General features: G+C 42.6%; 3 protein-coding genes across 8 annotated transcripts in view; 2 read left to right on the top strand and 1 right to left on the bottom strand.

Moving 5' to 3' along the window:
• Positions 1-78: 78 nt before the first annotated feature.
• telo2 (TEL2, telomere maintenance 2, homolog (S. cerevisiae)) lies at positions 79-7,723 on the top strand. Of its 4 annotated transcripts, none has more exons than XM_086016343.1 (22): positions 122-215; positions 622-714; positions 1,417-1,773; positions 1,849-2,126; positions 2,303-2,371; positions 2,907-3,054; positions 3,232-3,334; positions 3,404-3,472; positions 3,727-3,868; positions 3,954-4,090; positions 4,189-4,274; positions 4,409-4,519; positions 4,702-4,790; positions 4,878-4,969; positions 5,253-5,369; positions 5,468-5,539; positions 5,618-5,776; positions 6,093-6,184; positions 6,293-6,392; positions 6,487-6,551; positions 6,736-6,851; positions 7,100-7,723. In XM_086016343.1, the coding sequence occupies exons 3-22, from the start codon at positions 1,433-1,435 to the stop codon at positions 7,219-7,221; spliced, it is 2,508 nt and encodes an 835-aa protein (XP_085872469.1). In that variant the 5' UTR covers positions 122-215; positions 622-714; positions 1,417-1,432; the 3' UTR covers positions 7,222-7,723. The 4 variants fall into 4 exon arrangements, with proteins under 4 accessions (XP_085872471.1, XP_085872469.1, XP_085872470.1 ...); XM_086016344.1 differs by having other exon boundaries at positions 145-215; positions 636-714; XM_086016347.1 differs by lacking the exon at positions 622-714 and adding an exon at positions 749-819 and having other exon boundaries at positions 154-215.
• Positions 7,724-8,316: 593 nt separating this feature from the next.
• ift140 (intraflagellar transport 140 homolog (Chlamydomonas)) overlaps positions 8,317-26,908 on the top strand; it is a 20,857-nt gene continuing 2,265 nt past the window's right edge. The window contains exons 1-26 of one of the 2 annotated variants that reach the window (XM_086016341.1): positions 8,317-8,615; positions 9,284-9,443; positions 9,524-9,745; positions 9,951-10,072; positions 10,164-10,294; positions 10,573-10,748; positions 10,826-10,917; positions 11,006-11,112; positions 11,261-11,403; positions 11,469-11,672; positions 11,999-12,071; positions 12,275-12,366; positions 12,450-12,577; positions 12,656-12,773; positions 13,031-13,152; positions 13,221-13,356; positions 13,547-13,678; positions 13,794-13,829; positions 14,355-14,569; positions 24,929-25,106; positions 25,202-25,392; positions 25,627-25,722; positions 25,795-25,927; positions 26,019-26,162; positions 26,325-26,453; positions 26,725-26,907. In XM_086016341.1, coding sequence (XP_085872467.1) covers positions 9,297-9,443; positions 9,524-9,745; positions 9,951-10,072; positions 10,164-10,294; positions 10,573-10,748; positions 10,826-10,917; positions 11,006-11,112; positions 11,261-11,403; positions 11,469-11,672; positions 11,999-12,071; positions 12,275-12,366; positions 12,450-12,577; positions 12,656-12,773; positions 13,031-13,152; positions 13,221-13,356; positions 13,547-13,678; positions 13,794-13,829; positions 14,355-14,569; positions 24,929-25,106; positions 25,202-25,392; positions 25,627-25,722; positions 25,795-25,927; positions 26,019-26,162; positions 26,325-26,453; positions 26,725-26,907 — 3,450 coding nt within the window. In that variant the 5' untranslated portion in view covers positions 8,317-8,615; positions 9,284-9,296. The remainder of the gene's footprint in view (positions 8,616-9,283; positions 9,444-9,523; positions 9,746-9,950; positions 10,073-10,163; positions 10,295-10,572; positions 10,749-10,825; positions 10,918-11,005; positions 11,113-11,260; positions 11,404-11,468; positions 11,673-11,998; positions 12,072-12,274; positions 12,367-12,449; positions 12,578-12,655; positions 12,774-13,030; positions 13,153-13,220; positions 13,357-13,546; positions 13,679-13,793; positions 13,830-14,354; positions 14,570-24,928; positions 25,107-25,201; positions 25,393-25,626; positions 25,723-25,794; positions 25,928-26,018; positions 26,163-26,324; positions 26,454-26,724; position 26,908) is intronic. The other variant, XM_086016342.1, reaches the window with a different exon arrangement.
• Positions 14,636-24,244, bottom strand: tmem204 (transmembrane protein 204). Of its 2 annotated transcripts, XR_015082514.1 has the most exons (4): positions 23,224-24,244; positions 22,341-22,496; positions 16,001-16,969; positions 14,636-14,689 (listed from the first exon to the last, which is right to left on the bottom strand). XR_015082514.1 is itself a non-coding variant. In XM_086016349.1 (3 exons), exons 1-3 carry the CDS (start codon positions 23,501-23,503, stop codon positions 16,725-16,727), a joined length of 681 nt encoding a protein of 226 aa, XP_085872475.1. In that variant the 5' UTR covers positions 23,504-24,244; the 3' UTR covers positions 15,984-16,724. The 2 variants fall into 2 exon arrangements, 1 of the variants encoding a protein (XP_085872475.1); XM_086016349.1 differs by lacking the exon at positions 14,636-14,689 and having other exon boundaries at positions 15,984-16,969.

Below are 26,908 nucleotides of genomic sequence, written 5' to 3'. Positions count from 1 at the left end.
TATTAAAAGCGTAGTTAGCACAATATTGCAATAGGGGGCAGTAGCGTGCAGCATGTATGTCTGCCAACCGGGGCAAATGAAACAGAAGAAGATGATTTGACGGAACCCTTTTTATCATGATCCTTGCTTACACGAACCTATTTTGAGGGAGCACAACAGTTCTGACATGTCCTTCTCTAGCAAATTGTTTGAAAGACTCTTTCGAACACAACCAAGTAAGATATTATTGTTGCCGTGGTCAATAAGTCGAATTGTTTTGGGGGGTTTTTTAACAATAGATGAGAGTGTTACGTTTGAGCGGTTGCGAATTGAATTAGCTACCGACCGCGCTCCTCTACATATTAACTATCTACATATTAACTAACAGTTTCAAAATTGTAATAGTTACAAGTCAAACTTTAGTTTAATACAAATAGATCCTTGACCCACGCCCAGTATGTAAAATAACAGTAAGTAAAAAACAACGATATAGATAATTGACATAATTTGGGGGGAAAAATAGTTTGACTTCTCCCGCGCTTTAAACCTCTCACAAACGTGTTTGAACACAAAACAACGAAGTAGTCAATTATACAATGTTTAGAGACTACTCTACTCTAGGTAATCAGGCATCTGTATTAGATATTTGTCTTTAGGTCTGCTGGGTGGCATGTGACGCCATCAGGGCTGCGTGTGATTCTCTGGATTTGAGTTGGGGCCGACCACAGCTTCAGTGTGAGTGTGTTCATTGTGTTTTACTGTTCTCTAGGTATTCGGTATACTGCTGAAAAGTCTTTTCTGTGAATGTGTCTCTCCTTTCCCACATGCAAGGGCATTATAGTAAGTGTTATCATAGTAATTGGAGTTGAAATGAATGGCAATGCCAATAATTCATTCAGCCAAGCACACTAGCATTGTATTGTTATTTTATAGGGCTGAACAATTAATGAAATTCAAATCCACACCGCAGTGTAGCAGAATGTAATTTTCAAATCACATGGGAAAAGGACCGCCAAAAAAAAAAAAAAATTAATTAAATTAATTAAATCGCAATCGCGTGATTGAGGAAAAAAAATCTCAATTTGATGAGGTTTCAAAATAGTTCATTGGTTTATTTTTTATAATGTGTTTTTACAATTTTAAAAATCGCACTGCAGAGTAGCATATGTATGGTGTAGACAAACAAAAATAACAAAGTAGAATTATTCAATGGTCACGATCTGCTTCTTTTTCTCGAATAACTAATTTGACAAAATACCTGCACAAAAAATGGAAATTGCTTGCATGAAACACAACTGTTTGTACCTTTACTGCTAAGCAACCACGCAACCTGATGATACTGCATACTATACTAGTAACCCATAGTAAATATTGCTTCCAAAAAAACACAATATTGACTAGATATTTCAACCTTTACTGTTATTTTTTCTTTCATAGGAGTTCGTCTGCAAAGATGGAGTCTCCTACCCTGCCTGCTGATGTCCGTCTCGAAGTGTCCCAGTGTTTCCGGAGCCTCACCCTGTCAGCCCCAAAACAAGATGCTATCCATGCTCTTCAAGTCCTCCGCTCTTACTTGGACGAAACTCCTGAGAATACGAGCGCTTTGATCCAGAAGGCCGAGTTCCAGAGATCTCACTTCACTCGCACTCTCCAGTTCCTGATAAAAAACATTCAAGCCGACTGGTTCCACGGCCTGACTGCGGCACAGCGATCTGACTTATGGGATGGCCTCTTCTTGCGGGGACCATCTGAACAGGCTCTGCTGGTGCTGATGGAGGGAATAGGCGAGCTAAGGTACAAGACTCATTGCGGATGACGTCTTTTTTTTTCCCCTTAAATTATTATTATTATCCGTTATCTCCTTTCCAGACCAGGTTCAAATCTGGACCACTTGGTCAGCATCACCGAGAAGTTCATCCAGAGCGGTCGGATAGCCGACCTGCTGTGGTCCTACTGTCTGACCACGGGTCCCGTTGACTCCCCCCAGTTCCGAGAGGCCCTGCTAGCACGTATCGTAGCGCTGCCTGACCTCACTGCCAATAAGCTGCAGCACAACAACAAGGCGACCTTCCTTCCTCAGCAGTACTATCCACTACTGGCTAAAGAGATGCTCACTGCCTTGGAGCGCACCTGCAAGGCGCTCAAAGGTTCCTTGAGAATTTTTGTTAAGAAGAACTGTTTTTTTTTTTTACTCTGTAACGTTAAGCTACATTCTGCGCGCTCTTTTATTTTTTTATCCTGTATTGTTTGCGAGAGTCATTTGTTTAGGTTAGCTATGTACCTATAAAATATAAATGTGTATTTCTTGTGTGATATTTGGCAGATGGCACGAGCTGTTCCTTGACTTTTGTGGCCCAGACACTTGGAAAACTCTGTGCCCAAGGACATGGTGGTAGGTTTTATATAAAGTACGTATTATGAAGCTTTCATTAGTCCTTTTTCCAAACACTAAAACCCCATGTACTGAAGGTGTTTGAGGTGTTTAGAAAATAGTATGTAATATTTGATATTTCTTCATGAGGGATGGTAATGAGTACGACCTAACGGATGAGGTTTTTTTTAGGCCAATGTTGATTCTGATATTTGGCGGGATAAAATTCTGATAACCGGTTAATCGTCAGATTAAATTTCCAAAAGATATGGAATGAATAAAATAACGAATTCATTATTTTTGTTTTACGTTATAATGTGTTAACACGTTTTAAATGATCAGCAGAAATCCACAAAAACACGATTTTTGCTGATTTTAAAAGCTAATATCGGCTACTTAAATGGGGCTGCCTATCAGTTGCTCTGGCCCTAGTAATGAGTTTCTGATTTTAAAAAATAAAAGCATTTACTTGAGAGCTATTTTGAAACTGTGCCCACTGTTTTGTATTTATCAGTTGTCTCCCCACACCCTTTTTTTTTATAAACCCTCCCTGCAGGTTTGTTGCTCGCAGTGATGACTCCCAAAATGTCCAGCTGCACGCGCACAGACATGGTGTGGCAGAGGGTTTGCTGGAAGCTGCTGGAAAATGTTCCCCAGCGTTGGATGGAAAGCGTACTCACCAGCCTGGTGCAGGCCGTCCGTGGGTGAGGATGCCCGGGATTTCTCAATGAGATATATGAATAGCATTATTATTTCAGACCAACACAATACCAACAAACAATGTAACAAAACATCACACAGCAAACAAAAGAACCATTCCCATCCCTCCTCATAAACAAATTTTTGTTGTCTTGTCTAATTGTATGTCACTAATCTTTCAGGCCTGCAACATTGGGTAGAATCATGGGCAATCTTGTGCTAACAAATAAGACAGCCCAGTTTGTCATCACACATAAACTGCTGTTGCTACAATACAAATACGAGGTAACATATTACTTGAACCATAAATTGTAAAACAAGTGAAATGTTTTAATTCATTTTTTTTCCGTCCAGACTCGCACGTTGAGAGCTGTTCTGGGTTACCTCGCTGCAGACAAGGACAGAAGGCCGCTGCTTATCCAAGTGAGTGCGCAGAACGTCAGTCTTTCCCAGCCTTGGCACATATTTTACATCATCACTGTATTGAAATAATGATAATCTCAATTTATTCACATATATACATGGATTAATCCATTGTATAAATTCCAACGCCATGTCAATCTCATGGCACTCTAATATGGTTGGGAATCACTGTTGTAGAATGCCCATAGTCCTACTGTGATTGTAATTGTGTTCTTTTTTTTCTTTTTTTCTTTTTTTTTTTTTTTGGTTCGCAGGTGTTGCGGTCGGTGTGCCAAGCGTGGGCTAACCCCAGCGCAGTGAGACACACTCCCCTGGAGCAGCAGCTGTATGTCAGCAAGGCACTGCTGCTGGCTGTTGGTCTGCTGGAGGATGCCGAGCTGCAGGAGCTACGTTCAGGTACCACTCTTCCCATACGTAGAATTGGATCATATTAACCGAGAAGTTGTCATGTTTTTTTTGTTGGTTTTTTTTTCCCCTCCAGAGCTTCTGCAATGCATGCTGGGAGGCATGCAGAGCCACCTAGACAGCAACTTGGTGCGCATCAGACACGTGGGAATGGTTGTGGGCGAGTGTCTGAGCTCCCGCATGAATATCAATGGAACCAAGCTCAAATTTGAGGTCAGTGATTTCACTGAGATGTGGATAAAAAGTTTTTACCTCCGTACTTACTAAGCATGACAAAAAAAAAAAATCATCACGTGTGCTGTGTTTTGTAGTATGAACAGAATGAGGAAACACGAGAGCTGGTTTCCCTTCTGACTCCTTTTACCATGGATGAATCAGAGCCTAAATCTGAAGATGGGTAAATATGTGAATGATTACAGGTTTTTGACATAATATGCCTAAATCTATGACATATATATTTTTGACTGTGTTAGTCGTATAACCTTTGCAGTGTGTGGCTGTTTACTGGTTTTTATGTAATATCATGTGCAGGGTCAGCCCTCCTGATGAGAGCAGAGAAAGTCCACCAATTTGCAATGTTTCGTCACCAAATGAACAAGAAATGGCGTCATCAAAAAGTGAGGCAGACTCTGACCTCGATAGGTAAGTACGTACTGCACGCGTGCATCGTTTCAGTGAAATTAGGATTCCGGCACATTTCTTGATTTTAGTTTCCTCCTGAAATGTCACCTAAAAGGCCTGTTTACCTCACTTTTTATGAGTAACTTTTTGGGAGTACAATATGTCATACATTACAAGTTCAGTGACGCCTTTGACAATTGCAGTGATGATGATTTCACGCCTTACGACATGTCTGGAGATCAGGAAATAAATAAGGCGTCACCCCCGCGCTACCTACGAGATTGTCTGGAAAGTATGATTCCGCACTTTTCGTCCTTTTCCCAGCCCATGGTATTATTTCGTCTTATCCTGACTGACTTCTTTTTTCTCCTGCATCCAGATTTAATTTCCTCAGAAGATCCGGAGCGCGTGGAGCTCAGTTTAAGGTTTGCCGAGGGACTGGTGAGAAAGAACGCCTTTGCGACCAAAGAGGTACAATGGCCACACACAGCACAGGAACAACGCAATTGATCAATGTTTGCTTTCGTCCAGTAGGAGGCAGTATTGCTTCTCTTGTTGTGCAGGATGTCACAAATGTTGGAAATACTTTGAAGATTTTATTTATTATTAATATTGAATAACGTTTTTTTTTTTCTTCTTTTTTTTTTTTTTGTTTTTTAAAGAGCATTTGCATCTACATATCCAGACTTTCAGGAGAACCTGTCGCTAAAGCTAATGTTCTGGCCAGTGATTGTATAATGTTGTGTTTCTTCAGATCAGTGTGCAGCTAAGCAAAGTGCTTCTACACATGGAGGATAAATACAGCATAAATGGCTTCCTGGCTCTTAGGCAGGCCACCATGGTGGCGCTTGTGGTCAGTGACTGCATCCCGGTATGGTTTGACGCCTCTTCCACTAAGAATATCACACGTCGATACTCATGTCGTCACTTTTACATGTCTACTACCTGTTGTTTGATGTTTGATTACAGGTGACTGAGTTCCTGAACACAGAGTTCTACTCCTTAAATTATAGTCTTCGCCAGCGCCTGGATATCTTAGAGGTGCAAAAAAAAAAAAAAAAAAAAAACATGAAGAAGCTTGGGCCGAATAATACAAAATAATGCTGTCCTATATTTCAGGTTCTTGCTTTGGCAGCTCAGGAGCTGTCAAAGCCAAACCCGGGCAACACAGATCCAAGCGTCGCCACAGATTTAACGCCGTACTCAGCTAAAAACACTGCTCACTGGCAGCAGGTTGTTGACAAGCGCATTCAGGCAAAGACCAAGCGCATCAGTAAGGTATGTAAAACACATGCACTACTGTTCAAACTTTTCGGGACATTCAGACAGTTTGTTTTACATGAAAACGCAACATTGTATCAGCCTGCGGTGGTATGGAGTAAAATTAGCAGTGCCATTTTCATTATGAAAAACAGTAACTTTATTCAGGCACAATTAGAATAGTGTACAAATTACAAAGTACAATCTCTTTTTTTTTTTTTTAGTTAGATAGCTAGGTAGGAAACTATCTGATTGCTAGCTAGAAAACTAGCTAGATAGATAGATAGATGGATAGATATTTTATTAATCTACACGGGAAATTCACATGTTTCAGGGAGCCTCCCAGCCTCCAACAAAAGCCACACCCAACCGCTATGCACCAGTTGCTGGATATTTCTTCTTTCCTTTACTCAGAAATTATGACAAGTGAGTCTGAGAAACCCCCCTTCCCCTCCTCCCTCCCCCCATACTAATGCACGATCATCTTTTGAGGTTTGATCACTTTTAAATGTGTGTTTACCTCATGTTTATCAGGCCTCAAGTGACCTTCGACTTGTTGGGAAGTGACCACCTGGTATTGGGCAGATTGATCCACACCTTGGGCATTTTCATGCATTTGGCAGTGAATGCACCGGTACTTGAGTCATTAACAATAAACAAAGCCCTTGTCCCCCAAAGTCACGTTATTGATGTCACTGATGGCATTATTTTCCATTTTTGTCCTGCAGGTAGCTGCACAAATGGGTCGTGCTCTGCTTAACTTTGTGTGGTCAGTGCGTTACCACTCTGACCAGTAAGTGATTGTTCTTGAAAAATGTGTTTTAATTACTGGTAAATTGTAAACGAGAAGAACCACTCCATTGTTCTTCCACGGTATATTTGCGCTGACGCTTATGGGGAATGGCAAACAAACAGTCTATTGTTTATCTATTGTTGGTGGGTGTCCCTAACAAGCAATATTTAAATTTGATTTTAAGGATGGTAAGACGAAGTGTCCTCTTTGCCGTCTGCTCCGTGTTCATGAGCATGCCCAGTCAAAACATCCTGGTGGACCTCGCAGACCAGAGTTTTGAAACGCGATCTTGGCTGGCAGGTAAACAAAAAAACAAATGTTTCCCTTTTAGTGAAACACACACAAACTGATTGCGCTGATTTCTGGGAAGAGGACGAGGTTCCAGGATGTCCTGCAATGCACATATTGTCTATGACGGGATTGGTTTATTTCGTTCTTTATTTTATCCATCCTGCAGCTAAAAGTAGTTTATTAACATATTAACCAGGGAATTATTTATTTATTTTTTCCTTATGTTTGTTTGCTGTGCTATGTGTTGTGTTCTCAAGATGTGGCTGAGGGTGATGTGGATGCAGATTGCAGGAGTTTGGCCATGCAGAGTCTGCTGCTGCTGGAAAAGAGCCTGAAGAAACAGCTTCAAAGTCCACAAGCTCTCAGCATTGAATCATAACAACAACAACAACAACAACAACAACAAAAATGTATCAGGTCAAAGTGAACACTCTGTCCTCACAAAGACTGCAGGTGTCGATTGTGACAGTCAAGGAAGCGGATGACACCAAACACTGACCACTGTCCCTAAAGGTGGGATGACTTTTTCACTTCCTGGAACACAAGGTCGAGCAAACGAAAACGAAAGCACGGTTTGTCCCCTGGCTTTGCATTTAAAATTACACACACGTTTTCCTATTTTCTGTTCTAACTTCAAATCATGGTCAAACCAGACCAATTGTGGCTGAAAAGAAGAAATATTATGACATTTTATCGGTGAATAATGTGTGAAGAGGATATCCTTTATATAGTGCAGGTATATCCTTTTGTCTCTTTCCTGTACAAGCAGATCTTGGTATTGGGGTTGTTTGTTCACAAAGGACATCCTGTGAATATTTATGTACAGTACGTAGTTGTACACAGACTGGAAAAATAAATTACACTTCCTCCTGTGACATAAATGGATAGTTTGACATTCGTTCTCTGAAATACTGTTTCTCTTCTGAGAAACTGCTAAAGGTGACAATTTGTAATTGGACTCTGTTGCATTGAATTTAGAATTTTTTTTCCCCCCAATGAAATGCTTGCATATATTTACATACACTAGTATTTTCTAGGGCCTTGACACCTTTTAAAGACGGACAGGCATGGTTCTGTGGGAATCTGTGCAAATGTGGAGGAATACAAACAGTTCTCGGGCCTGTTTCAAACTCAGACATATTGGCAAATCTAAAACTTCAATTTTGAAATATTAGTGATAGAATGACATTTAGGGTATTTTTTTAATTGCTGTTAAATGTTAAAATGGGTCAAATTTGACTACTATGTGACAACTACTTCTGTGCTTTTTTTAAGTCTATTCTTTATTTTATGTAATACATTTCTTCATCGTTCTTAACTTGGGGTGACAAAAGTTGAGTACATCAGAACTCCAGAATATAAAAAAAACAATGTACTTTTATTTTTTATTGCGGAAAGTGACTCGTCACACTTCGGCCAGGTTCGTTAACTTCCGTAACTCCTCCTCCAGTTCAACCTCGGATGTTGTCAGGGGCAACTGTCAGGGACGCTCTCTTAGCCACACAGGCGAAAACATTGTAAAAGAACGGCTGGAAATAACAGATAATTGTGTGGTGTGGGCAAGTTAAAAAAAAACAAAAAACAATCCACGTCCTTTCCTGTTTTTAGAAGCGTGCCATTGAAGGCTTCGGCTAAGTTTGTATAATGTATCCGAGCTAGCCGAGGTGGGGAAATCCAAAATGGATGCCGCCTGGAGAGTTTTTGTTGAGCTAGCTCCCGAGATGTAGACTAACACCTCGGTATCACCGTTTGGAAGGGAAGACGCTATCGAGGGTATGTTTGTTTCCTCATCTGTGTAAAAAAAAAAAAAAAAATTGATGTAAATGATCGTGAACGTACTAATTATATGAGTTGTAAAATACTCTCCCAAATACCCTACGTCAGACGTTAAATAGTTCTGTGAAAACATTTGTCGTCGTTGTTCGACAATTATGTAATAGGATTATTGCCACTTAAAATCTAAAACTAGGCTCATATGCTCAGTAGCAATTTCGCTTACCCCCCCCCCCCCCACATGGATACATCATGGATTACTATAGTCGTTACTGTAGTCGTGTTCAATGTTATCAATACACGATCATGATATTGAATTACTTACTGCATTGTGCATAAAAACATCAAATCATGAAAGTAAAGCCGAAAAGACCCACAGATTTGTTAAAGCGCTAGTATCAAGAGGATGCTAACGTGGGCCATCAATGCAAAGCTATCAAGTCGTGTCAATCAAATACATTAAAACATACTGCAGCTAGTTGAACACAATGTAAATAATTTTAAAAACGAACAAAAAATCAAGACGTTTCTTGAGTGGCATTTTTCTTAGTGGATACTGGATAGCATTTCTTTCTCACAGTTCTGAGGTTTAGGGTTCGAACCTCTGCTGGTGCTGTCCTGTGTGGGTTAGGCATGTCATTTATCAGTCTTATTTCCAACCCACTTAGGTACACTGAGGACATGGCGGTGTATTTCGACCACCGTGTTGAGACCCCTGAAAATTGTGAGGAGCCCGCTCACCTAATGTGGCACTCGGCTCTGTCCATACTAGCTGTGGCCTCACGAAACTCCACCACTGGAGGAAATGTAAACATCTACTTACAGCAGGTAAACAGGAATGTGATTGTGAGCATGTGTATCATTTGTCAAACGCCTACCCATTTAAACAAATACCTCTCCAAATGCAGGGAGAGCATGTGGAGAGCTGCCACGTTGAGCGTCCTCACCGGCCCACAATGCTTTGCTGGCATCCCATAAAGCCAGTGTTGGCTCAGGGCTGGGAGAATGGCGAGGTACTGCTTCTGTTGCACCCTTCTGGCGATCAAAATGTCCTTCCGAGCACACACACGACGCGCATCACGCTGCTGGAATGGAGTAGCTCGGGAAGTCGCTTGGTAACTGGGGACCATGTGAGTGTCTTTTAAGAACACAGATAACTGTGGTTTTCTGTTAAACAGTGATTCTCAACACGCGAATGTATGTTTATTTTTCAAAATGTGAGGTACAGTACATGTGACAACAACAACAATAGGGAACGGCAGGTCCTAGGATGGAAGCTGTCGAAGACCTGTCAAGCACCTAATAAAAATCTCTTTTGCATTCATCTAACATCAGAGTGGAACTTTAGCTGTTTGGAAGGTGGATGCCAGAGGGAGACTTCAAGGGAACCATCAAGTGAAGCATGCATACAATTCCCCCATCACTTGCTGCTTATTCAAACCTGCTTTGCCTGGAGAGTGAGTAAAGAGGATAGATGGCTAACAGTGGGTAGAAAAAGAAAATATCTTATATTAAGTATGCTGTTTTTTTTTTTGTTTTTTTTTACAGCGATGTGAAAATGCTGGCCCGTGCGTCTGTGAGTGGAGATGAGAACGCTTTGGACATGTTCAGTTGGAAGGGCGCGCCTCTCAAGATGGGGCCGCAGGAGGGCCTTGCTTTCTATGTCAGCACTGCAGATGGTAAGAACTAGTCTAATTTTTCAAGACCCTGTAAAGTGAATTCAGAAATGTGTTTCCCAATGCATTACACATGACTGAAGATAATTGCTACAATCTTTAATCATTTGAGCGCCTTAAAGGTGGAAAAGCGCTATACGAGTGAACCCAATGTTATACATGTGCACTTTTTGAAATGATACGACATAACAATTTATTATAAATCATTTTGTGGACCCCAAGCTAAAGCTTCTGGATTCTCCTTTTGAGAAGCACTGATCTAAAGCGTTCCTGTTTCCTAGGTAATGTACACAGCGTGGATGAGCACGGCAAAACAAGCATGCTCCTCAGTATGGATGGCGCCATCAAAAAAATGTTCTACCTGGAGACCAGGGAGGTACTTACTGTGATCACTGAAACTATGATGCTCTCGCAGTACACTCTGGGACCAGAAGGAGATGCCCAGGAATTTCAAAAGGTGTGCTCAACAGACTCCCTTAAAATTCCTACTGCACACACATTTGCGACAATGTTCTCTTACAAACACTTTTCAAGGTCAAGTTGAGCAGTAAGAGCGGCCAAAGCGTCGACATCGTGTGGGCCCAGAATGGTCTCGTTATCACGGCGACAGGGGAGCAACTCATCAGGTCGGAATACTGTCTGCTCAACAAACAAAGCACAAATACACACTTACTGGTCATTTATGTGATGTTATGTCCTGATTTGGTTTTGTAGGTTGTGGGATCTCGAGAGAAACGAAAACTACGCCTTGTCTCTTGACGAGACTCTTGGCTTTGAGAGGGGCGAGATGATCAACTGTGTTTCCTACTGTGCAGGGAAAGGTCAATATGGATTTGTTTGACTACTTGTTGTTGTTTTTTTTGTTTTTTTCAAACTAAAGAGTGATGTCTAAAACCAAGATGAGCATATGTGGTATCGAAAAAAGGATAGATGGATGTGTATGATGACTTACTCCATTCACTTCTCCAGAAATTCTGGCTGCTGGCACCAGTCACGGACGCATAGCAATGTGGAAGATGGCGTTGCATCCGGACCGCAGCAGAAGTGACACAAAAGCCCAGTGGAAGCTTCAGACTCCCACAGAAATAGAAGGGAACGTCACTCAACTGCGGGTACGGTCCTAACACACTTTTGTCTTAACGTGTCACTAAATAACTGACGCGTACTTGCCTTTCAGTGGGGCACCAGTCTGAATCTGCTGGCAGCCAACAATTCCAACACGGTAGTGATCCTGCATGAGCATGTGATGTCAGCCCACTGCAGCCAGCAGGTGGCAGCGGTGCAGTTGACGCCGACCCAGCTCAGCATCACCCAGTTCCACACAGGGCTGCACCTGGCCCTGCAGTCGGAAATGCACATCAAGGGAGTCTGTGTGACCAAGGTAAGAAGCGAACTGCATTTACAATGGAACTGAATGTGACTTAGGTGAGCCTGCGTGTGAGTGTCCGGGTGTGAGCTGTGGCCGAAAGCAGCATGAGATTTCATGAGCTGTCCAGTGTCAGTGACTACAGGTCAAAGATTGTTTTAGTTACAGGTCTGATTTTTTATTTTCTATTTTTTTAAGATATCATCAGCGATTAGTCAATGTCGACTCGACTTGGATTGAAATCATTTGCTCTGTTTTGAATGTTACCAGGTCCTTAAACTTAAGCGCAGATGCTTTAAAAAAATATCACATCAATTCTATTTACGTGTCCATCCTGACAGGATTCTGCAACCGTTTGGAGCGGCAAACAGGTCACTGTGTTTGAGATGTCGGGGGCCGCCCTACATAATAAAGGTACAAACACCATTAACTGAACATGCTCTCAATAGTCCAAATGGCGCCTTGACACATTCACTTTCTCTCTCCACTTAATTTTTTAAATAATGAGACAGTCAAGCAATTGTGCACCCAAAACAAGATTTCTTATTACTTACTTTCCTACAGTTTTTAAAGGCAATCTCTTGTTTGTGCATGTTTTTCCTCTGCTGATTCCACAGGATCATTCCCTTGTGACTCCCATATAGTAGTTGTACATGGTGAGAACCTTTACACAGTGGAACCGAATAGAGTCCAGATCCGCACACCACAGGTTTGTTGACCCTCTTTGGGAAGTTGTGGTTAAATAATTTGGTCATTGAATGGAGCTCCAACCCTCCCATTTCTTATGTTTAGGGCACAGTGAAACAGCTCTTGAATTTCTCCAAGGCAGAGGGCAACCCAGTGCTCCTCAACGTGTGCCAGTCTTACCTGGTAGTCGGCACAGACACATCGCATATCCGAGTTTTTGATCTCACCCGAAGGTTTGTTCCCGCTGATGTTACTCCGGGTAAAATACTTGTTTGTCTATATATGTGTGCAGTAATATGTGTTTTTTATAGAGATGCTAAAGCTCACTGCAATGCCAAGAACCTGGCTGACCAGATTCCCAATCTGGGTGCCCTGCGGTCAGTTAAGTGTAACGCCAATGGCAGCCAAGTCAGCATCTTAAGCACACAGGTGAATAAACAACAGCCAATCTCATTCTTTATCATTTATCATCCACAGAATTCAATTTGATTAATTGAATATGGGCATTGTTTGTACCCCAGTTGTGTCACAGATTGTATTAAGTGATTATTTAAGTGTATCTAGTCTAATGCGCTCGCATGTGGGAAATGAGAGCCACAATCACAATGAAGCTCTTTATTGAATGCTGAATAGTATTTATTTTCACGCTTTCCCTATTCTCAATTTCCACTTTTCTTTCCTCTTAGGTGAATGGTCGACCCGACCAGAAAGTGTACTTCTATGACATTGAAATGGACACCATGACACACTTTGACTTTTTCACTGGCAGACCATCCAGCGGTATCTCACAGCCCGAAGACAGTGAAAGGTAAGTAAAGGCGCTTTTGCCCTTTTGCGTATTATTTATAATCTGCGTCTGATTTTTTTGTGCTTCAGACAACAGTTTCAGGAGAGCGAACTCAGCGGGCGGTGCCCTGTATCGCACTTCTGGGACGAAAGTGAACCTCGACTCTTTGTGTGTGAGACTGTGCCGGTCAGCTCTGAAACATCTTCATCTGGTTACTGGGACACGGTAAAGTTACCATTGAAGGAATTCCCTGGCTAAAGCAGCTTTTAGAGTTTGATTTCTCGACACTCTATTGCATACCAATCAGCACTACGGGTCAAAAATAATAAAAGAAGCCTGTGTACAGTGTTAATGTTTTTGCTCAGTAGTCGTTTGATCTGACTTTGCATGTCCTTCCTTTTTTTTTTTCCTCCAGCTGGATGTGTCAGTGGTTACACTCTTCTGTACTCAGGAACATGGCCTCCTCTTACAGGACTGCTACCCCAAACCAGCAGGCCTGCAGGCCCTCCTTGCTCTTGATGTGCCTTACTATTATTTCAGCTGCAAGGTAAGGTTGGACAATTCCTTTATCAGTTTCTTCACGATTTGCTTTCTTATACATATATTTTCTTTTGCACCCACCACTACTCGAATGCGCGACTGTTTGGTCTAACACGCCCCAGCTATTATTTCGGAGGGGTGGTGTCTTTCAATCAGAAGTAAGTGCCTGTCTGTGCCTTTCCTTCAGAAAACTAAACATTTTTGATTCCCGGCAGCACAAATGTGTCCCCGTGTGGCGAATATAGCTTTGTTGTTTATCCCAGCTCTGTAGTTTGCTTTGACTCCCACCCATTCCTCCAATGTACGAAAAGTACAGCACTTCACTTTTTTCCTCGTTTTATTGCAGTATGTTAAAGCCTTTTAGCAAAATGCAATTAATTTATTTAAAAGAACACCGTACCTACAGTGAAGCATGGTGGTGGCAGCATAATACTTTGGGGCATTTTTTTTCAGTTATATAGTCAGACTCCTCCCATTTAGCAACTACATTTACCACAGCAGGACTCCAGTTAAGTTGTAGAATTAAACAACATTTTGAGGAAAAAAATAATTAAATTCATTTTGGGAAAAGGCTTTAAAATAAAATGTGGACAAAGTCAAGTGCTGCGAATACTTTCCAGACACATTCTAGTAATTTGCTTTGTGTAAACTTAAAATATGTTTATTGCCGTGTGTTTCTAAAGGAGGTTTCCGCCACATCAGCGCCAGCACATCAGAGCCAGCCATCACGAGGGTCGGTTGCCCTCTTCCCTCAAATGGTCTCCAGGCGAGCGCTCAGGGACTTTGAAGGCCTGGAGAACTGCGACAAGTCCACGCGCGATGCCATGCTCAACTTCAGCTTCTACCTCACCGTCGGCCAAATGGACGAAGCCTTCAAGTCCATCAAACTCATCAAGAGGTAAGAAGTCACGCTCAGTCAGGTCAGCGGCATCTTTCAGCAGAGGGCACGTCCCACTTTTATCCGGTCATCGTGTTCTCCGGCAGTCCTGTCCGCAAGGACTTGAGTTCAAAGACTTGCCTAAATACCAACAGGGAGAGTATTGTTATGTTCGGCCTTCACTCTGATTGGAGTTCTCCACAATAGTCGCCAAGCTCGAGAGGCTGGTTTTGACTCACAAAGTACCTTCACAAGGTGATTCAATTCATTCAGTGTTGTCAGTATTAATCTGCTTAGTGAATGTTCTTCAATTTTAGACATTCACTGCCAAAAAAAAAAGATGACCAGCAAAATTCGAGACAGCAAGAGAGTGGAAGACTCACAGAAAGGCATGGAAGTGGAAATATCAATCAATCAAACACCACATGTGTTTTTTTTTCTTGCTAGAGAACAGAAAGTTGTGCAAAAAGTACTAAAACATGGCAATTTCTTGAAAGCCCAATATTTTTTTTTAACTGTTCATTTTTAGGGAAAGAACTCTTCAATCTGTACATGTGACGGTTTCTGTTGTGTGTGGGTGGGTGTACTGAAGGGATACATACTTTTCTAAGCACACACACGCTTGTCAGTGTGCTTTTTGCAGTAAACGGGAAAAATCACATTGAAACAATCAGGTGGGAAAAACATCCCACTAGCTGAATATTCCACCGACTTTAATAAATCTGATGACAGCTTTACTAAGTTGATCATTGATGGCTATTTTTTACTGCTTTTCAAAAGATTAACTTTTTTTTTTAAATACAAATGTCTTTGTTCACCTACATGTACTTCCCTCTATATTTTGGGTCACGTCTGATCCTTGAATGACTCAGAAGAGTGATCCATAAACTAATTCATCTCACTCAACATGTCATTGTCATGAGGATTTAGTAGGAAATAGTGCAAAAAGGTAAGTACAATGCGGTGGAAACTCCAAAGTCTAACGTCCCTGTTAATTTCTCAGTGTATCATTGAGAAAGAATTTATTTAAAAAAAAAAAAAAAAAAGTATTATTAATATAAATGCATGTCCACTGGGGCTATAATGTCATTGTTAAAATGCTTGGAATGAGGCAGCAATATCAGATACAGGCTGGAATGTCTGTATTCCAGACTGCGCAATTTCCTCTCATTCATGTCGTCCTTGACCTGCAGGGTTATCACCCACTTACTGTCTTTTAGCCTTCACATTGCAATTTAGAATATCGGAACAACTGAGGAGGAGGCCGGGTAATATGCATAGTCAAATATATGTACCGGTATTTATATACTATATAGTATATTGTGTATATATAGACAACAGACGCTACAATGACAAAAAATGTTTCGTCGAATGTTAAAACAACAAGACAACAACCACACTTGACTTTCAAATTTGATTGAATTTATAAAATAATGAGTTGTATTTATTTACCCTTTATGTTTGAAAATTTGAAAGCGCCACAGGGGTTCTTTACAGACGTATATTTATAATCTCAAATATTACCACACCTTATGAGAGCATTATGTTTAATATTAAAATATGGATGTACCACAAACAAGCAGACTTCTAAGTGGATTACATGAATTGCAAAAGTATTGACGTGTATTTCAGCTGTTGGTTGCTTTTATGTAGAAGTGCATGTCATCATAAAGCTTGGAGTAACTATCCCATTTTTCTTTAATCTCAATTGTATTACAATGTGAGTTTCCTATTAAATATAGCTTTGACCCATTAAGAAACCTTGCTAGGACTGACTAAAATGTTTTAACCTTCCTAAAGATATATCAACATTAGATTTTTAGATATGCTGTAAAATGCCGGTTGGGAAGAAAACGAGGTATTCTGTTATTATGCTTTATATCCATTCTTTCACAACTCCCAATTCATAGTCATGCAAGAGGACTTTTGAGTAAGTGCACATATTACAATCAAGGTCCAGCTTGATCTTCTGCTTAAGCATCACAAAGTCCTGGTCCAAATGTGGCACAATATGTAGCCACCAATAAATCAGACATCTCGAAAGGAAATATTTACTTGTTGAAATTGAAGTCCAAAACGTATGGATTATAAAACTGAACACATGCAGGTGGATGAATGTTGAGGCGTCGAAAACCGGGTTAATGAGACTGAGCAGTCCTCTCAGGGGATTTTCTGCTCAACACGGCGAATCCACGTAATCATTGTCCAGACGTGGGTGGAAAGGGGACGTCAGCGAGCGACTGATGATGATGACCCGTGGCGCCAGGCAATCGTCACGCCGGTGTAAAATGTTCCAGATGAGCATAGCCGCCGCCGTGGTCGCCAGCAGGCACGCGGCTATGTCCAAGTAGCACGAGTAGGACAGATGCGTGTAAGGCCCGATCCTGTAGAAGGTCACAAGTCCAATCACAAGCACAAAACCTACAAAAGTGCAAAGAAAGACAATTAAATCGGATTAGCAAGTGAGACCATTTGGCAAATATTAGAACCAAATGTACCCCAGAGTTAGAGTAATCAAGTACAATATTCAATTCATATCAGCGACCTTGCAACGTTAAAGAGTCACATGACATTGGGGAGAGACAATGACTAACTGGGCCCAATTTGGATGGTTTCGCTTCGGGGTCGACTCACTTTTGTTGCCTCGGGTTTAGATTTTAATGGCAGTATGGCTTTTTTTTTGTGTGCAGAAAATAAAGTTACACTGTTAAGCAAGCCGTACACTGACGACTTGAAATTGTAGAAAGTGTTGCTATATTTTAAAAATATGAGCTGTACTCCTGTGAGATCCCCACCTTTCCTTTGGGACCCAACTGTCTCCCAATTGAATAAATGCCTTAATACCATTAAAGCAAACAAATATAAACATTCCAGACAAACATTCCACTGGCTGCACATTCTGATGGTTGTTTTACATGGTTAGTCATTGATGGCTATTTTTGCTGGTGCATTGTGTTTGATTCCCGAAATCCTCCACCCAGGCGATTATGCATCCGCCACCATGCTAACTTGTTTGTTGTTGGACTTTTCTGATCTTTTTTTATAGTTACATCTGTGTCTCTGCACCCACGAGGTCCATGCCGCTACCCGGTGCTAAAATTATTCTTTCGGCATTAAGGCATAATCGGACACCGCAAAGACTGGGCTTTAAAACCTGACAAATACGGAACAAAATTAGGCATGTATTATTTAATTCAAGCAAAATTATCTTTGAATTGAACAGGAAAATTTGACATGGCGGGATTTTTTTTTTTTTTAAAACAGTTAAACATAGTACTGTACTGCATTTACTATTTTAAGCTACGGTAAATGTACTCATAACCAGCCATACTTTCTCTATAACAAGCATAACCTCGTTCCGATTTTTCAAGAAAACATGCTTGAAGTAAGTGAAATGCTCTTAAAGAAAAAACTTTCACTGGTCTTTCGCGGCTTTTCAAGGCTTTGAAAATAATGTCAGGAACTAATGATATTTTTGGAACAGTCTTTTGAGGTGTTTTCTTAGAATTCACAATCTCAGGAACTCTTGTAGTTGCTACTCAGTCTTCGTCTGCGTGCTTTCATAGCACACCTTTCCTGCACTTTTACCTCATGAAGTCCCGAGTCATTCATAAAACCTAAATTGACCCGTTCAGTAGTTTTACGAGCACTACGCGCTCACAACTTTCCAATCGTCAGTGTTCCGCTTTCAAAAAGTTCCCAAAAATAATCACTGGAACGTGGATGCTCCGCTCGGTCGGTTTCCTGCATCAAAGGCATGGAAGCCTTGAGTTCATTTATATTAGCCCCGCTCTACCTCCGCACTAAAATGATTGTCATAAAATGATTGTCATCGTTTGAAGTGAGGATGTGAGTAAGGTCTACGTATCAGTGTGTGTCAATCACTTAAATTAGAATGTCGCATTGTTTGCGCAGTGGCTTGGTGTTTAACCCCGCCTGGCTCCTCATCCAAGAAAATGAATAATCTCCTGTCCAGGTTGCAGCTAGGGTGGGCTGTGTGAACCTCACTTTTTGGCACGCACTTATCTCGTCAGCTTCCTTCCCCCTCTTCCTCTTTCCATCCTTCCTTCCCACCCCTCCACACCCTGGACTTCGAGGCTCATGCATTTACTGGAAGTTTGATGTTATCGGTTACAGAGGAAAAAGCCTGAATAAGATTCATCTTGAAGCTATTTTGGAAAAAAAAATTAATTAAAAAAAAAAAAAATAAGAAGTTAACATGATTTTTGACCAGCAGCAATGGTGGGTAAAGTACACTCTTTGTCAATGTAGCAAGTAATTATCCTGTGACCTATTATGACACAACCTGACTTTCGACACAAGCGCACACATTTCAGCTCGCAGGGGTGAAATGGGCAACAAGAAAAACAAACACTGAATGGACCTGAACGTTGTAAGCTCACACTCTGTGTGCACGTTTGGCACGTATCAAAATGAAAACAATCCGGTGAAAGAAGTTGATAAGGCTTAAAAATATCTCCATTCAAGCGGGGACGAAGTCCATTCACTACTATAAAGACTATGCAGTGTCAGTATTGTTCGATTGTCTATGCGCCTTCACTAGTCTAAACACGGCATTCTGATTAATAGAGCATTTTTGGAATACGAGTTAAGCAGCAAAATCCACCCATTTTTATCGGTCTCATGGGCGGACATTTTGTCACTATTGTCGACTGAAAATGACATCAGTTACTCGGGTAAGGACCAATCATGGCTCAGCTTTAGAAAACAGGTGAGCCGTGATTGGTCCTTACCTGAGCAAGTGTCATGTCATTTTCAGTTGACAGCAAGCGGCAAAATGGCCACCCCGTGAGATGTACAAAAATAGGTGGATTTTACTGCTCAACTCATATTCCACAAATGAAATATTAACCAGAAGTATAACATTCCTTAGCCCAATTACAATGTTTCCCGTTATTTGTTAGCATTCGGCCAGTTGACTTAAAGTTGACTTTTTTTGTGTGCGCCAGGGTTGCTCCCATTCTCCTCAAAGTTGCTTAGTACCAGTAAAAATGATATAGACCCCACCAGGGCATGACAAAAGTCCCATTCAATTACTTGTTAGTCAATGTTTCATCAAAAGAGTTGTGAAATTTTTTTATTAAGGTCGAATTCTTGCCCATTGCTGCTTTAATGTTTTACCATTTAGAAATTGGAGAAATTCGACCCTAAAAAATCTATCACGTATTTTTTATCGACCCTAAAAAATCTATCACAGATTTTTTTCAGTGCAAAATTCCACGGAAAACAAGAGTACGCAGCAGAAAGTGACCGGGAATATTGTCGATTCATTCATCTACACAGCAAGAGTCCCCATCTTTTCCAGTTTCCATATGCCAAATCCACTCCATAGAAAACAAAAATGGAAGAATTTATGGAATTCTCTCCAGTGTGCAGCTTTTGTTTCTTCCTCTGGGAATGCTTTCTACAAGCTTTTAGAGTCCTTTTATGAGGTCAGATTTAACTTAATGTAGTATGAGAGGGCCTGGCGCCCAATGTACGTTCTTATTCATCCCAACGGTCCTCCCACAAACCTTTCCCACAAAGTAGGAAGTATAGCGTTTCCAGCCATAGTTGGATTAATATCCGTTCTTTGATTCACTTTGTATGTCATCCTCAAGCTGCTTTGCTCACCATATATGGTCAGACCTTGGAAGATGCTATTTTTTTTTTCCCAGGAAGCCTTGCTAATTTTAGATAGGAAATAGGTGTGTGCTGTTTCAAGCTGTATTGTCAACATACGTGAAGACGGTCTCATTGATCATCCCTGACGATCGTCATAAAAGCTTAAAAATATCTCCGCATGCTGATCTAGACATGTTGGATGTCTTTTGTACGGGTCCTCAGATACTAGCAATCATCGGGGGGGATGCTCATGACAAAGAAGGGTAGTTCATATTATGTCTATTTAACTTCTAAAATCCCCAATCACAGCACACACATTGTCAGAAACAAACACAGAGTATCTCCAGGCAGTGCGCACACACTCAACACAAACACACATGCCCTGTCGAAAGTGTCTTTCCCGTGCATTCCCCTTCCCGGCTTTTTCCTTCTTCATCTCGGGGGTTTGCATAACAGGTAGTCACAGACATTTCCTCGTCCTGAGCAGGGATATCCTGGCGCCCACCAGTCGCTCCCTGGCCCGCTGCAGCTCTAGCTCTGGGCGAAGACTAAATTTAGACTCAGAGGAGACCGCAGACTGATACTGAGCCAAGTGACTTGAGTGTCCCTCACCATTCACTGGAGGGACAAAAGTCTTGGGACACGACTCTTAATGAAGCACGTGATCAATCAAGGCTCGGGATAGTTCATCCTAAGACTCGTCTAAGTTTGTGGGAAGTTTGCAGGATGCCGTTTTCTGTTCCCATGGCAGTGCCCCGGTACACAAGGTCCATAACGGCACACTTGAGGAGTTTGGTGAGGAAGAAACGGAAGCTGTTATGGATGCAAAGGGCGAACAATGTCACATGTTCTTCTGTGTTTAGTTCCTGTGGGTATCCCAATACTCCATCCATTTTCTGACATTTAACCTTCACGGCTGTGGTCGGCCTGGAGACTATCCAAACTGTGCGTCTTAATACGTACACTACCCATTAAAGGTTTGGGGTCACTTAGAGGTGATGTCTGATTGTTTTTCTTTTTCTTCACTTATATTTACGTCACAAATTGGTATTGTTGGTCCCTCCACTATGTCGGCTGTTATTTTGATGCACTATTAACCAATTTAAAGTGATGAAAATAGCTTGAGAACAAATCTGTCAGAAAAGCGTTGAAAACAAGCCTGCTCCCTCACTGTGTGGGAGCCCTTCAGCATTATGTCGCCTCAAGATTATTTCCGGAAAATAGTCAGGGTAAATATATTTGAGTAAGCCTGTTTTGTAAAAAAAAAAAAAAAAAAAAGAATTTGTCATGCTTTGTTAGAGAAGGAACTCGTCAGTCACGACAGTAAGTGTGTGCAGATTCAGTTCACACTATTAGAACTGCTGAGTCAGCTCATCATTCAGCATTATACATCACTCATGGCAATACGTTCTGCTTCAAAAAACAGGTGAGCCATGATTGGTCGTTACCTGAGCCCTGAGCAACTGTGATGTCATTTTCAGTTGACAGAAGGGACAAAATGGCCGTCCCCCGAGCTAGCTAAAAACAGGTGGATTAACTCTTATTCCACAAACGCAATATTTATCAGAATACCATGTTTAGACTTGTGAAGGTGCCTACAACATATTATTGCAAAGAATTTTAAGGGGTTGAAATCTCTTTAAGAAAGACCTTGCCGATCAATTTCCTAAAATCTATCATTCAAAGGCTCATGAATCACATAATAGTCGGGCGGTTCCTTAACCTGTGTGAGTGAATTGATTGCACGCTAATATGAATACTGCATTGCCTTTTTATCACTGCGAGGACGGATGTTTGGTACCACTTTTTTTTCTCTGACGAGTACGACGGCTAACTCTTGAATACTCACTGATACTGAGTACCGAGACCGCTATTGCCTTTGAGACATAAAATTTCACTTAACCCAATTACAGGTAAATGCGAACAAAGATCTTTTCTTTCCGACACACAACGATTCGCCAATTGGCAAACGTTTCAGTGCAGTGCCAACTACTACCATTTTCTTGATGTCAGATCTTTTTTGCCTGCAGTATCAGTGGCTGGTATTGGTAGTATACACGAGTACCCGCTCCCTTGAAATAAGTCCAGTATCAGCCCGATACCAATACTTTTACCAATAATTTATCCTATATGAGTTGTCATTACTTGATGGAGGATTGGTACTTACTGGCTAGCTGAAAGAGTGCAGCAATGGCCTCCTCCCACCATTGAGATTCTGGCGTGATGAAGGGCAGCTCCATCAGGCCAAGGAGGAAGATGAGTTGACCGGCCGTCAGGGCCACGGTCGCCATCAGGTTACACGCCCGCATCATGTCGAACTGCACTTGAGGGACCACGGGGAGAGTTGTGTTATACTACCAACCGTCCATGGACTTGACATGAGCAAATAAGAGCTGATCGCACAGTTGACAAAATATTGGCCTGCATTGTTCTGCAAAGCCTTGACTTTGGATTTAAAGGCTCAGGAGTTGACTTGAAACATGATGAGATGTTATACATAAGATGAATCTGATCGGATAGTGCACGTAAGACTGCATTAATAAGGTGAGACTTGCTTGAAAGTTGCATGTGTGACTCACTCTCTGTTGCAATGTACTGTAGCTGTATTATTTTTTATTTTTTTTTATCACACTGTGCTGCTGCCCATTGTGCTTAGCTGGCAGTGGACATGCAGTTCCTCAAACTTGTTCTTGAATGGCCTTTTGTCAATGGCGCTTTCTTAGGTGAAATACATGAATGGCTCACTCTGTGTGAACTCTCCAATGATCCAAATAGATTAATTACGAATGCAAGAATTGAGTTCATGCAGCGTGAATTCCATTTGTTGAGTAGTTTGGTAAAACATGCGTTGGGGTTTTCAATATCCCTCCGTCCATTTTCTATTTCTATTTTCTATCTATCTATTCAAATTCTAATCTTGACGTTTTGCGGCTGGAGCCTATCCCAGGTGACGCTAGGCGACGGTACACCTCCAGGTTGACTATAAACAAACAAAATAGCGCAACAAAACCAACACAGTTAGGGTTTGGGATATATTGTATCATGCTTACATTTGACAGAGCTGCGGGATTCTTGATAGCCGGCATACTCAGAGCCCCATCCCAGACTTTCACACTGCCTCTGTCCCACCTGAGCCCTTCGCCCCGCCTGGAGCTCATCCCGACCCCTCTCCCCTCCGGTGGGGCACATCTTCCACAGTCCCACGCTCCTCTTGCGCCCATCTTCCAGGGCTTGCAGAACCCAACTAGGAGTGAAGGCGGCCACGTTGTTTAGGACCAGGGACAGCAGTGCGACCGCGACCGCCGCAGCCACGAGCCTCTGCACGGCCATGTGACACCCGCTGCCCGCCACCCCTCCTCCCCCGCCCTCTCCCTGGGCGGGCTCCGACCCTTGTTCTTCCTCCGGGTCCTGCCTGCTCCCTCGCCTGTCCTCCGGAGAAGCTCCGCGGGCCCCGTGGTTCCTCTGAACCGCCTCCTGCGCCTCCTCCACGGCTGCCGCCGCCTCCTCCTCCAGCGGATCGCTTGCGAGTTACACAAAAAAGGAGAGTAGGCGAGGGTGTTGTCTTGATGTTTAGCTAAAGAACATCTCCGTTCATCCTCATTCACGAGCCGGTAACTCCTCAGCCTTCCTCTTCTGACAGCACCGTAGGTATGCTCGGATCAATCCGACAGACGCCGAGGTCCATTCCACTGGCTCCAGATGGCTGCAGCGTGACTCTTGGATGTCGGGTCCTTGGGTTCCTTTCTCGCTCCCCCTCACGCCTTCACATCTAATCTTGACGTTTGTGTGCAAAGTACACAAGGAGGGTAGAGTCCCTGCACTGTTGCTGAGAGTCCCTCCACCGCCTCCAACAAAAAGTCCCCTAAACCCACCTCCCTCTGCTTCCTTCTAACGTTGCCCCTCTCTGTGTCCCTCACAGCTAATTCTATGTGAGTTGATTTGTTGCAGATGGTCAGTGTGCATTAGCAGCAGGTCATAACCGGACAGCTCCCTCCTTCACGGTCGCTTTAAATGTGCGCGCATGCCAAGGTTTTGGTGTGACTCGAATAGCCAAAAAGACCCCCCTCTTGGACGTCACTGTTGTGTATTCTTTTGTCTGCAGCCCGGGAGGCGTTTGGGGGGTGGGGGGGCGTTCACATGAAGTCCTCTCTTGTGTGCAACAAACACATTGGTCACCGCAGTCGGCCAGCAACAGGATGTGTTTCCTGAGAGGAAAAGAGGCTGGGAAGAGGGGCCAAATGTGGACCTGTTCCTTCTCTTGTCTTTCCTTTTCTGGCTCTCTAGATGTTGCCGCTCCTCTGCATTTGGAAGTGTTTCTCGCATTGTTTTCGCTCATCCATACACGGCCTGACTATTTGCGACAGCTTCTGTCCAGAATTTGGATGATCTGGCTGACATGTCGCTTGCTATGGTTTTATTTGTACGCCGTTGCCCCCCTTATTCACCGTGGGCCCCTAAAGATTTGGGCTATTTCCTGTTGCCCAAACGTTAATAAACCGCACACATCTGTATCTGCTAAAGCAATGAGGAGGGGGTAGGGGGAGCCAAATAAGGAACAGATGGCTAAGGAATCTTGAATATGAACTTTACGCAATCGCAAAAAAGGGTTCAGGCCGTTCATTTGCATCAGAAAGTCAGGAAAAATGTCAAGAAAGCAACGGACTGTACAATTGCAGTTCTGTACGCATCCTCAACTTTATTCGTTGATGACTAATCAAACGCGGTAAACCTTTTCCTGACTTTTCTTCTCACCAGCAAAGCAGTATGGGAGAACATGGCGCGCATGTGCGTGAAAACCCGCCGGTTGGATGTGGCCCGAGTGTGCCTCGGCAATATGGGAAACGCCAGGGCAGCGAAAGCTCTGAAGGAGGCCGAGGCAGAGACCGAGCCAGAGGCCCACATAGCAGCGTTGGCCATTCAGCTCGGCATGCTGGTAAATACGAACAAATTTGAACTTACACTCGTCTTGTTTTCTTTCCACACACACACACGCACGCAACATCGAGATGTCATCCTATCGTCTAACAGGAGGACGCTGAAAAGTTGTACAAGAGCTGTCAACGCTACGACCTCCTCAACAATCTCTATCAGGCGGCTGGACAATGTGAGAAGGCGCTGGAAGTCGCCGAGAATCATGACCGCATCCACCTACGCACCACCTACTACAATTATGCCCGCTATCTGGAGTCCATCGGTGACAAGAGCTTGGCCCTGGCTAAGTAAGATGGTTTTGTTGTACAGCAGTCACATGCACATTCGAAGTTCAACATTCACTATTTATGGACAGGATTTTTCTTGTTTTTGTTTGTTTTGTCCAACGTTATCTAAACAGGGAAGTAGTACAGTGTCAAAGAACTATGCTGAAGTGGTCCCATTTTGATTGAGAGAAGTTTAGCCTGCATTGTAAGCCAATGTTTGGATTCTCCTTCTAATTTGTTGAATCATTGTTCCAGTTATGAAAAATCCGACACCCACCGAGTGGACGTGCCCAGAATGCTTCAGGATGACCCTTTGTCTTTGGAAATCTATGTTAACAGGATGAAAGACAAGTATGTCCACGAAGCATAAACAGACACGCGATGCCCAAACACATTTTCGGAGCATGTAATCAATCAACACAGGAACCTGTACAAGTGGTGGGCCCAGTATTTGGAGAGCCAGTCAGAAATGGATTCAGCTCTGGACTTCTATGAATCGGCTCAGGATTACCTCTCCCTGGTTCGAGTTCACTGCTACATGGGGAACGTTCAGAAGGTGATATAAAGTTTTACCATTATATAGGACACATGTATGTGATTCAATACAAAATTAGTTTTGGGATTATTTAAATGAAATCGTTCGACAGGCATGTGAGATAGCCATCGATACAGGTGACAGGGCAGCCTCCTACCACTTGGCAAGGCACTATGAAGGTCACGAGGACATCAAACAAGCTGTCCACTTCTACACTCGGGCACAGGCCTACAACAACGCCATACGACTCTGTAAGGTGAGTTCATTACTGGCTGTTCATACACAACTGGCTGATGTTTATTTATCGTGTTGATCAGGGGCAAGAATTCGGTTGTCTTTGTCATTTCATCAGCATTCTAATGCTTTTTTTTTTTTTTCATGAATACCTGATCTCTTGTTTTGTCTTATTGCTGAATAGGAGAATGGTCTGGATGACCAGCTGATGAATTTGGCTCTGCTCAGCAACCCGGAGGACATGATGGAGGCTGCCTGTTACTATGAGGAGAAAGGCGTCCACATGGACCGGGCGGTTTCGCTCTACCATAAAGTATGTTGACTATTGGTTTACTCCAGTAACCCCTCAGGGTCGTTTGCATTCCTTCATGTATTCCATGGTGCTCCACAAGATGGCAGCATAAATTTAGATTAGCATTAGAACGTTTGCAAGCAGATCTTGTTCTCTCTTGTAGGCTGGTAGAAGAATGGGGGGAAAAAATGAGTGAGGATGAAAAGTGTGGAATACTTTTTGGATGCATCAACTATGGACGTATTGTATATTGTGGCTACCATTTACTGTTTATTTTTATTTGGCTCTGTAGGCTGGTTACGTCTCCAAAGCCCTGGAAGTGGCCTTTGCTACAGAGCAGTTCGCAGCACTTCAGATGGTTGCCGAGGACCTGAATGAAAGCTCGGACCCTGCCCTCCTGGCGCGCTGCTCTGAGTTCTTCATTCAACATTCACAGTATAAAAGAGCCGTGGAGCTGCTGATCGCCGCCAAGAAGG

This window comes from Filicampus tigris, chromosome 19, assembly GCF_054856515.1.
Source record: "Filicampus tigris isolate MCC_2025a chromosome 19, RoL_Ftig_1.0, whole genome shotgun sequence".
NCBI lineage: Eukaryota > Metazoa > Chordata > Actinopteri > Syngnathiformes > Syngnathidae > Filicampus > Filicampus tigris.
Note: the sequence above shows the minus strand (reverse complement) of the source record. Positions and strands in the feature narration are given on the sequence as shown.

Coding starts and splice junctions, on each gene's coding strand:
- tmem204 (XM_086016349.1), bottom strand. CDS start 23,503: ATGGCCGTGCAGAGGCTCGTGGCTGCGGCGGTCGCGGTCGCACTGCTG. Junction 22,497..23,223: donor ATCCCGCAGCTCTGTCAAAT/GTAAGCATGATA, acceptor TGGTCCCTCAAG/TGCAGTTCGACATGATGCGG. Junction 16,970..22,340: donor TGCACTCTTTCAGCTAGCCA/GTAAGTACCAAT, acceptor GCACTTTTGTAG/GTTTTGTGCTTGTGATTGGA.
- telo2 (XM_086016345.1), top strand. CDS start 1,433: ATGGAGTCTCCTACCCTGCCTGCTGATGTCCGTCTCGAAGTGTCCCAG. Junction 4,275..4,408: donor GAGCCTAAATCTGAAGATGG/GTAAATATGTGA, acceptor TATCATGTGCAG/GGTCAGCCCTCCTGATGAGA. Junction 6,393..6,486: donor ATTTGGCAGTGAATGCACCG/GTACTTGAGTCA, acceptor TTTGTCCTGCAG/GTAGCTGCACAAATGGGTCG.